This window comes from Pongo abelii, chromosome 1 (assembly GCF_028885655.2).
Source record: "Pongo abelii isolate AG06213 chromosome 1, NHGRI_mPonAbe1-v2.0_pri, whole genome shotgun sequence".
In the NCBI taxonomy this organism is placed as follows: Eukaryota; Metazoa; Chordata; class Mammalia; order Primates; family Hominidae; genus Pongo; species Pongo abelii.
In genome coordinates, this window is record NC_071985.2 from 95,246,728 (window position 1) to 95,258,208 (window position 11,481).

Consider the following 11,481-nt stretch of genomic DNA (forward strand, 5'->3'; position numbering starts at 1 on the left):
CTGCTTGCAGTTCTGTGTGATACTGATGAGTCCTCCTTGTCTCAGTTAAAAAGTGTTCATTTACCAATGTGCTTCCCTCAAATTTATGCCTCTGTTCTTTCCTTGTAACTCCCTGTAACCTGCTCTGTTTTTCCCTCAAAATATTCCCTCACACATCCCTGCAGCACTCAGTTTACATTTCTGGTTTATTTCCATCCATTCTGCTGTATATTTACTTTATCCTTTGTTGACACTAGTGTCTGAGAACTCTTTGTCTGGCAACTACCAAATGCTTAGTTGTCCTGCCTCTCTAAATAGCTACCATGTAGGGTTTTAAGGGTCTAGCTGCTCTCCCGTTGGTGTGTATGGGGTCTTTGGGCAGCTTAGGGGGAGAAATGGCTAAATAGGATTCCTTAACACTGGTTGGACCCATAGGGAGACCCAAAGGAGTGAAGGAGCAAGATGTGTACATCTGTGATTATCGGCTTGACAAGTCAGCACACCTGTTTTACAAGATCCACCGGAACCGCTATCCTGTCTGCACCAAACCCTATGCTTTTGATCACTTCCCCAAGAAGCTCACTCCCAAAAAAGATTTCTCGGTGAGTCTCCTTCCTTTCTTAACACTACATGTGAGGACAATCTGGTTCATGCATGAAATTCACTGAGCGAAAATCTTCACGTAGTTCTCTGCTTCTTCATTCAAATTCCATCCCAAACTATGGAAATCTCTGTCTCTATTTGGGACATTTGAACAGCATAAGTACATTTCCTCACATAGACTGTATCTCAGAAAATTGTTGATATAGTGTTATACCTTTCCTCTTTCCTCTTTCGTCTGTTTAACCTTTGCTGGCGAGCCCCATTCTGTAGATTTTTGTTTTGTTTGGTCTTTCACACCCATAATTTTAAGAAGCAAGAACCCTGAAAAACTCCTTTTTTTCCTCTCTTTCATTGAGAACACACTTGTAAAAGAAGAACCTTCACAGAAAATAATTCAGTGTTTTTCTTTTTATGCCTGCATTAAAAATGGAAGACACGATCATTATATAAAATGTGTGAGCCAGGCACGGTGGCTCACACCTGTAATCCCAGCACTTTGGGAGGCCAAGGCGGGCGGATCATGAGGTCAGGAGATTGAGACCATCCTGGCTAACACGGTGAAACCCCCTCTCTACTAAAAATACAACAAATTAGCCAGGCGTGGTGGCGGGCGCCTGTAGTCCCAGCTACTCAGGAGGCTGAGGCAGGAGAATGGCGTGAACCCAGGAGGCAGAGCTTGCAGTGAGCCAAGATCACACCACTGCACTCCAGCCTGGGTGACAGAGCGAGACTCCGTCTCAAAAAAAAAAAAAAAACATTGTGAACATTGAAACCCCATCTCTACTAAAAATACAAAAATTAGCCAGGTGTGGTGGCGCGTGCCTGTAATCCTAGCTACTCAGGAGACTGAGGCAGGAGAATCGCTTGAACCTGGGAGGCGGAGGTTGCAGCGAGCTGAGATTGCGCCATTGCACTCCAGCTTGGGTGACAGAGCGAGACTCCGTCTCAAAACAAAACAACAACAACAACAAAACAAAATTTGTGGTGGTGGTGTTTATTGTATAAACATCATGGTGGCTTACTTGTGTAATCTCAGCACTTTGGGAGGCTGAGACAGGAGGATCACTTGAGCCCAGGAGTTTGAGGTTACAGTGAGCTGATTGTGCCACTGCACTCCAGCCTGAGTGACAGAGACCCTGTCTCAAAAAAAAAAAAAAAAAAAAAAAAATTAAGTATAGAAGCATTAAGAGGAAAAAAGTTATATATATACTCCACTATCCAGAAAATAACCATTATTAACATTTTCATTTTCAGGCTTTTTCTTGGTATTTTTTCTTTCAAATTGTTGAGAACCGTGTGCCAATTATATGTTTTGTCATTCATCATTCCGTAAAGATTTTAATCATCCATTCATCTGTTTACTCTAATAAAACCCTGGCTGAGCTCCTCATCTTTGAGTCTTTTTTTAGTGGGCCTATCAAAAGTCATAGCTGTCACCCTGGAATCCTTAGAAATAATCTAACCAGGGCCAGGTGCGGTGGCTCACACCTGTAATCCCAGAACTTTGGGAGGCCGAGGCGGGTGGATCACAAAGTCAGGAGATTGAGACCAGCCTGGCCGACATGGTGAAATCCCATCTCTACTAAAAATATAAAAATTAGCCAGGCATGGTGGCGTGCACCTGTAATCCCAGTTACTCAGGAGGCTGAGGCAGAAGAATCGCTTGAACCCAGAGGCAGAGATTGCAGTGAGCCAAGATCGCACCACTGCACTCCAGCCTGGCAACAGGACAAGACTCTCAAAAAAAAAAAAGAAAAATAATCTAACCAGAAAACAAAGCAATACATTCCTATTTTCCCTATTTTTTTTTTTTTTAATTTTCCAAACCGTCTTTTGTATTCTCTGCCCACCACCAGGTCTTTCCTCACATCTAGACTTATTTGGTTTTGCTTGCTCAATCAATAGCTTACTGACTAGCTTTGAAACCCCAGCTTTAACTACAGTCATGTGCAACATGTTTCAGTCAACATTGGACTTCATATACAACGGTGATCCCGTAAGATTATAATGGAGCTGAAGAATTCCTTCCTATCGTCTAGTGATTGTCATAGCTGTCGTAACATACTGCAATGTAATACCTTTTCTGTGTTTAGATACACAATACTTACCATTGTATTACAACTGCCTACAGTATTCAGTACAGTACTGTGCTGTATATATAGGCTTGTAGCCTAGGAGCAATAGGCTATACTAAATAGCCTAGGTGTATAGTAGGCTATACTATCTAGGTTTGTGTAAGGATACTTTATGATGTTTACATAACAATCAAATCACCTGATGACATATTTCTCAGAACATATCCCCATATGTCCCCAAGCGACATATGACTGTATTTAAAAGGTGAAATGGGGTAGAGAAAATTGTGCACTTATCCCTCCCATTGTCATCCTAGGAGCACAAAATGCTGATAATCATTGTGGCCTGCATATTCATAGAAGTACTAAATTTCTCATCTTAAAACAAAGTCACCCAACTTGTCTACTGCCCTCCTGTGTTCCTTATCCTGACTGGCCCCAGAGAAGAGCTAGCTCTCCCAGCTTTTACAATATGCTTACCTCTTCCTTTTCTTCTCTGCAGCCTCATTACGTCCCAGACAACTACAAGAGGAATGGAGGACGGTAAGTCCCATGGGGGGATATGAGGATCCTAAGGGATTGACTAAGAGCTTGAATGGATCAAGAAAACAAACAACTACCCACTCAGCTCCACTTCTAGGATTGGGTATTCTCTGCAGAGTAGCCCAGTGTAGTGCCAGCACTATGGAAGAACTAAATTTCAGTAGTTGTGGTCCCATTATGGAGCCTTAGTTGGAGCAACAGAGAGATGTGCAGGGAGTAGAGACAGATTTGGAACAGAACTCCAAACTCAGAAAAGTTTCTTTTAGATGTCTGTAAGCTTTCCCCATTACCTCAAGGTATATCAGCTCTTGGTACCTCTATCAAGGAACAGATGTAGCCAGTACAGTTTTCACTGAGCTGTGAACTATGGGTTCATAGTTTTTATTTTTGCTTATTTTGTGCATGAGGATTATTCCTGAAGAAAGGCTTTTTCTTCAGTCTCCTCATCTGTTGAATGGGGTCATAACAACTGCTTTACCTACACCAATAGCTTACCATAAGGGAGAAAATATTAGACTATTGATGTGAAAAAGGGAAGCAGGAAAATTTAAAACTCCATTTAAATATTTATTATTGTAGTTGGATTATTGGCATCACAGGGTTGTGCCATACTTCTCTAGTCATGAAGCAATCATTTAGAACCAGCTAAGCAATTTTATTAGCCCTTGTATATTTTATGGATTCCTATACCATTTGTGCATATTCCTAAGAGAAATAATAAAAGTTGAATTTTACAAATAAATTTCAGGTAAAGGTAGTCTTTTATTCAAATAATATAAAGTGAAAACGAGAGTCAAGTTTCTTACCTCAAGCTAAGGCTCTAACTGCTGGACTCCAGGATCTCAAGCCGTCCTGAGGCCTCCTACCCTTCATCCCCTTTTCCTCCTCAAGTGTCTTACACTAAATTCAGATATCCTTCTGGCAGATCATCCTGGAAGTCTGAGCGCTCAAAGCCACCCCTAAAAGACTTGGGCCAGGAGGATGATGCTCTACCCTTGATTGAAGAGGTTCTAGCCAGTCAAGAGCAAGCAGCCAATGAGATACCCAGCCTGGAGGAGCCAGAACGGGAAGGGGCCACTGCTAACGTCAGTGAGGGTGAAAAAAAACCAGAGGAAAGTAGTCAAGAACCCCAATCAACCTGTACCCCTGAGGAACGACGGCATAACCAACGGGAACGACTCAACCAGATCTTGCTCAATCTCCTTGAAAAAATCCCTGGAAAAAATGGTAAGAAGAATCAGGTTCATATCTAGGGTTTAAGATAAATGTGAAATGAGAGGGAATGGAAAAAAATTGTAATTACTGGTTCAGCATCCAAAGTATTCTAAGAAAATGGTATAGTTCTTTCATAGGCTTGCTTTTAGTTATATCTTGGGAGTGAAACTGGAAGGTGAGGTGATCTCCTCTAAAGAACCACCTTTTTCATATAGGGTTGGAGGATGGTCTAAATTGCTTATAGGTCAGAAAAGGAATCATTGAGTTCGTGTGCTCTCCTTAGAGCTCAAATCTGGAATAAGGAGTAGGAGATTGGTATTTTGATGAGCCTCCTTGGTTCTGTTTTCAGCCATTGATGTGACCTACTTGCTGGAGGAAGGATCAGGCAGGAAACTGCGAAGGCGTACTTTGTTTATCCCAGAAAACAGCTTTCGAAAGTGACCCTCAAAGAATGAGAACCTCAAGCATCTGGGATCCCGTGGAGCTAATCAGTCCTGCCTCCTGCTCTCTGGGTATAGACAGGGGTGGGAAGGGTCCGTCTGGGCAAGGGGAATGGGGCCATGTTGTTGACATTAGGTACTTAATAAGCCTTGGAACTAGTGGAGAGGGAGAGGAAAGGGTTCTGTCCAAGACAGTTCAGGTTAATTAATTTTCCTCTCCATTGCTTCACCTTAAGGGTTAATAATGTAGAAAGGAGGAAGGACCACGTTGATGACCAGAACCTACTGGTACTTTATAGCATTTGCCCCACCCCACAGCTTAGGTTTTTCTGTCATCCTCAGATCCCACAGGCATTGCTAAGAAGCTACTTCCTATACCCAGGTATAACTCAAAATCCAAAGGGATAGGGCCAGGATCCCTATTCCTACCCCATGTATTCTCTGTTGGCTCCAAGAGCTACCCCAGAGACCTTAAACAAAAACAGTAGCTGAGGCTTCTTCCTAGATACCTGACTAGGGAAATTTGTCTCTCCTTTCTTGCCCAACCAGGTCAAAGTAAAATGTGAGTTGACAGCTCAAAGCACTTGTAACTGCTGCCCCCTCCCTACTTCTACTCCCCAAAATGGAATCATAGGATAGGGAAGGCCCCCATGGGGTCAGAAGGGCACGGTAGTTCTTGCAATTATTTTTGTTTTACCCTTCATAACCTGTCAAACATATTTTTTTCTAATGAGAAAGCCAGGCCCCCGCCAGCACACATGCTGTTTTTAATGCGCTGTAGTTCTTGTGTGTCTGCTGTGCTGTGCAAATGGAGATTCAGTTCAAAATAAAATCATTTAAAAACCTACATAAAAAGAACTCTAAACCCACCCCCGCAACAAAAGTCACTACATAAACTGTTCAGCAGTATTCACCTATCAGAGTATTTGTTGTGAGTATAGATTATCAATTGAAAACACTACTCTTGTTTTCTTAATTGTACAGTTTTCAATGTCCCTTTCTTAAAGAGACAGTGTATTTCTCTTCACCCCTAGTCCCATCTTCCCTCACCCTCCTGAATGACATCAGGAGGTATATCCAGGGTGTCTCCTTCCTTCCTACTCTCTTGACCAGAAGTTAACAGACTATACTGTCTCTTTAAAAATAAAATTTAAAAAGCTTTGTTGTCTTTTCAGACATACATATGCATATATGTTTTAGATGTTCTTATAAGAGAAAAGATGGTTTTTAAATGTGCCAAGTTGTGTGTGTGTGTGTATATATATATGTGTGTATGTGTGTGTGTATATATATGTGTGTGTATATATATATATATACACACACACACATCTGCTGTGTGATTGGTAAGCAATACAATAGTAAACATGTCCCCATTACTTTTTTCTAATATTGGACCAATGCTGTCCTAATTGTACATTTCCCTTTATGGTGACGATGCTCTGACTCGTTTAGGTAGACACATTGACCACCTTCCATTCCATTGAATATTTTTTTCTTTTTCCCCTTTCTGTGTCATCCTTGAGGAAAAAACAAAAGAGATAGGGGATGCCAATGATCCCCTTGAGCAGAGAAAAAAAGCAAAATAAATATTTTATTAAAGAAAAAAGAGAATTAAGAAAATAGTTTGGAGTATTTTCTTACTGTAGAGAAGCACTGTACATTACTAAGAGACCTGGGTATAAGATACTCACATGTGGAGCTGGAAAAATCGCATGTCCAAGCCCGTTTGAGTGGTTTCTTTTGTTTTTCATTGCAGGGAGTGGGTGGGAGGGAGGTGGGACTAGGGGCACTTTGGGGGTCTCCTTTTAGTCAAAAGCGAGAAAATGACAAGAAAGAGATTAAAATTCAATGTTTCCTTTATAGTGTTAAACACTAAAATTTTAAAAAAGATGAAAAAGAAAAAAAAACTTTGTAAAATGCGAGAACAGAAGCAAAAGACACTACGCTCTGTCATTTTATCTTTCTTTTGTTGAAAGACTAAAAAAAACTGAAATGTTTTTTAGACAATCAAATGTTAGGTAAGTGCAAAAACTTGTTTTTTCTTACTGGTGTAGAAATTAATGCCTTTTTTTATTTTTCAGTTATTTTATAATAACGAAATAAAAAGAACCCCCCAGCTGCCAGGCGGGTTTTGGTGTTTGAAATGCGGGGCAAAGCACTACATCACTGCAAATAGATACAGAGTTAGTCTGCATGTCTGTAGGCTGTGTGATTGCGGAAAATATAAATGCTGCTAATATATTTCCTTTTTACAAAAGCATATCTAAATAGATGATTGTTTTGATGTTAATCTTTGTAAATTATGTATTACCAATTTTAACATTGGATGTAATTGCATACAAAGCTTGCATCTCAATCCTTGAAAGTCTAGTATTAAATGGAAAAAACTTTTCCTAACTGTGGACTGATGAGCTTGCTATTTTTTCCTCCTTCTTATCCCCCATTTATCTTCCAAGACAACTTCATCCTGTTTCCAAGGGGATCTTTCTGAAACATCATAAACATGCTAGGCTGCACATGAGCACACTGACTGCCGTTGACTACTGGATAAAGTCATTTCTTCAGTACTAGGATCTTTCTAGTCTGGACCCAGCCTAATCAATCAGCACAATAATAACACGCACCAAATGTCCAGTTGCTTTTTTGTTTTTTTGTTTTTGAGACAGAGTCTCCCTGTTACCCAAACTGGAGTGCAATGGCACAATCTCGGCTCACTGCAACCTCCATATCCCAGACTCAAATGATCCTTCTGCCTCAGCCTCCCAAGTAGCTGGAACTACAGGCATGCACCACCATGCCTGGCTAATTCTTGTACTTTTTGTGCAGACGGAGTTTCACCATGTTACCCAACCTAGTCCAGCTGTTTTGTTGTTGTTTTTTTTTTTTTAATTTTTTTGTTTTTGAGACAAGGCCTCACTGTGTTGCCCAGGCCAGAGTGCAGTGGCGCATTACAGCTCACTGCAACCTCAACCTCCTGGGCTCAACAATCCTCCCAACTCAGCCTCCTGTGTTGCTAGGACTACAGGGGCGCACCACCACGCCTGGCTAATGTTTTTATTTTTTGTAGAGACAGGGATCTCCCTGTGTTTCCCAGGCTAGTCTCAAACTCCTGGGCTCAAGTGATCCACTCACCTCAGCCTCCCAAAGTTCTGGGACTACAGGCATGAGCCACCACGCCTGGCCCAGCTGTTTCTTTTCTTTTCTTTTTTTTTTTTTTTTGAGATGGAGTCTCGTTCTCACCCAGACAGGAGTGCAGTGGTGCAACCTCGTCTCACTGCAACCTCCGTCTTCTGGGTTCAAGGGATTCTCCTGCCTCAGCCTCCCAAGTAGCTGGGGTTATAGGCGCCCGCCACCATGCCTGGTTAATTTTTTTTGTATTTTAGTAGAGACAGGTTTCACCATGTTGGCCAGGCTTGTCTCGAACTCCTGACCGCAAATGATCCACCCACCTCCACCTCCCAGAGTGCTTGGATTACGGGCCTGAGCCACCGCACCCAGCCCCAGCTATTTCTTAAACATGCCATGCCGGCGGATCACCTAAGGTCAGGAGTTCGAGACCAGCCTGGCCAACACGGTGAAACCCTGTCTCTACTAAAAATACAAAAAATTAGCCGGGCGTGGTGGTGGATGCCTGTAATCCCAGCTACTCCGGAGGCTGAGGCAGGAGAATCGCTTGAACCCGAGAGGCGGAGGTTGCAGTGAGCCGAGATTGCGCCACTGCACTCCAACCTGGGCAACAAGAGTGAAACTCTGTCTCAAAAAAAAAACAAAAACAAAAAACCATGCCATGCTATTCTACATCTCCATCCTTTGCACACACATACATCATCATCTCATTAATTCTCAGTAACAACCACTGAGGCCGGCAATATATAACCTTAGGCCACGTTTCTTTAGGCCGCTGTGTGTTAGACCATTTCTATCGTAAACAGTTTCCATATATTTGTTTATTAATCTTCACAAAAGCCCTTTGTGGTAGGTACCAAATCCCAATTTTATAAATAAGGAAATTGAAGCAAAAGACAATTTAAGTAACTTGCCCAAGATTACATAGTTAATCTTCATAATAGCCCTCTGAAGTTATTCCCATTTTGTAAGAGTGAAAACTGAAACTCAGGAAGGTTAAGTAACTTGCCAAAGGTCACCCAGTAACTAGTGGTGGAGCCAGAACTCCAAAGTCTGTGTACTCCTCCACAAATAGAAAAGTGTCATAAATAGACAAAAGTGACCGTACTAATTAAGGAAGATAAACCCATTGCTGCAGATAACTGAAAGGCCTACCAAAACTTTGTCCCAGACAAGAGTTAAACATTTAGGCTGGGAAGCTGGGCGTGGTGGCTCACGCCTGTAATCCCAGCACTTTGGGAGGCTGAGGTGGGCGGATCACCTGAGGTCAAGAGTTCAAGACCAGCCTGGCCAACATGGAGAAACCCTGTCTCTACTGAAAAATACAAAAATTAGCCGGCCGTGGTGGCACATGCCCGAGGCTGAGGCAGGAGAATCGCTTGAACCTGGGAGGCGGAGGTTGCGGTGAGCCGAGATCGTGCCATTGCACTCCAGCCTGGGCAACAAAAGCGAAACTCCGTAAAAAAACAAACAACAAAAAAAAAACATTTAGGCTGGGAGTTCAGCTAGAATACAGTTGCTCAGAAGTAGCAAGACAGCTTACTCCAACAGTTCAATCTCTACTCCTATAAGGACTTGAGGTTCAAGACTAGATCAGAGTGCCCTACTGTTACATAATGGTTTCTTCATGACTGCAAAAACAATATGTTACTGTTACATTTTTTTGAGATTATCTTTAATTTTTTTTTTTTTTTTTTGAGACGGAGTTTTGCTCTTTATTGCCCAGGCTGGAGTGCAATGGTGCAATCTCGGCTCACGGCAACCTCTGCCTCCCAGGTTCAAGCAATTCTCCTGCCTCAGCCCCTCAAATAGCTGGGATTACAGGCATGTGCCACCATGCCCGGCTAATTTTGTATTTTTCGTAGAGATGGTTTCTCCATGTTGGTCAGGCTCGTCTCAAACTCTGGACCTCAGGTGATCCATCCACCTCGGCCTCTCGAAGTGCTGGGATTACAGGCATGAGGCACTGCGCCTGGCCGCTTTTTTTTAATTTTTAAACTTTGGTATCTACTGCAATTGTTCTATTCTAGATTTTATATATATATATATTTAAATATATATTTAATATATATTTATATATAAAATATGTGTTATATATAAAATATATATATAGTGTGTGTGTATATATATATATATATATATATATATATATATATATATAAATACTTTTTTTTTTTTTTTGAGAGAGGCCCTTTCTCTGTCTCACAGGCTGGAGTGGAGTGCTACGGTGCAATCAAAACTTACTGCAGTCTTGAACTCCTAGGCTCAAGTGATCCTCCCATCTCAGCTTCCCAAAGTAGCTGGGACTACAGGTGCATGCCACCACTCCCAACTTTTTTTTTTTTTAATAGACTGTCTTGCTGTACTGCCCAGGCTGGTCCCAAACTCCTGACTGCAAGCAATCCTCCCACATCAGCCTCCCAAAGTGCTGGGATTACAGACATGAGCCACCATACCTGGCCTCTCTTTTACTTGGAACCTTTTGTTGTTGTCAAGTGCCTGGGTTACTGGAATTATATCATCACAGAGCGATTGATACATACTAAGTAGAAAAAATGTTGACACTTCTTTTTTCTTTCTTTTTTTTTTTGAGACAGAGTCTCACCCTGTCGCCCGGGCTGGAGTGCAGTGGCACGATCTCAGCTCACTGCAAGCTCCGCCTCCTGGGTTCACGCCATTCTCCTGCCTCAACCTCCCAAGTAGCTGGAACTACAGGTGCCTGCCACCATGCCCCGCTAATTTTTTTGTATTTTTAGTAGAGACGGGGTTTCACTGTGTTAGCCAGGATGGTCTCTGTCTCCTGACCTCGTGATCCACCCACCTTGGCCTCCCAAAGTGCTGGGATTACAGGTGTGAGCCACCACACCCGGCCAGTAGAAAAAATGGTGACATTTCTTACAACTCTTTGTTGTTTTGAAACAGGTTCTCCCTTTGTCACCCACGCTGGAATGCAGTGGCACAATCTCAGCTCACTGCAGCTTCGACCTCCTGGGCTCAAAGGATCCTCCTGCCTCAGCCCTCCAACTAGCCGGGACCACAGGCATGCGTCACCACACCTGGCTAATTTTTTGTATTGTTTGTAGAGATGGGGTTTTGCCATGTTGCCAAGGCTGGTTTCGACCTCCTGAGCTCAAGTGATGTGCTTGCCTCAGCCTCCCAAAATGCTGGGATTACAGGTCTGAGCCACTGTGCCCGGTGCAAATCTTTAATCCTTCCCTTCACCTCAGATATGAAGTACGATTTCAAGGGCTAAGTCTTCTCTCCTCCCCCATATTTATGCAGGCTCCTATCCTATTAGTCTAACTAAACAGAGAAAGTCATAGACTAGAGAAGCACTTGTGAGATTCAGGAACCAATGAGGGACTACTTCTCTATTCTTCAGGGAGCATTAAGAACTAAACCTGGGCTAGGAAGAAACATCTGCCTTATGCCTCCCATAGGCGGTCCTTTTTCCCATCCCCCATAGCCTATGTCCTGAAACCCACAGTGAAAGACACACA

The 11,481-nt window shown here is 42.5% G+C and overlaps 1 protein-coding gene across 6 annotated transcripts in view; it reads left to right on the forward strand.

Annotated features, from left to right (window-relative positions):
• The window catches only part of ASH1L (ASH1 like histone lysine methyltransferase), a 224,287-nt gene extending 217,024 nt beyond the window's left edge, over nt 1–7,263 (forward strand). For 4 of the 6 annotated variants that reach the window (XM_054545541.2, XM_054545561.2, XM_054545517.2 and 1 more), the window contains 4 exons: nt 415–581; nt 3,160–3,200; nt 4,111–4,427; nt 4,765–7,263. In XM_054545541.2, the coding sequence (XP_054401516.1) occupies nt 415–581; nt 3,160–3,200; nt 4,111–4,427; nt 4,765–4,856 (617 nt within the window). In that variant the 3' untranslated portion in view covers nt 4,857–7,263. 6 annotated transcript variants of the gene reach the window in all.
• Nucleotides 7,264–11,481: the final 4,218 nt, after the last annotated feature.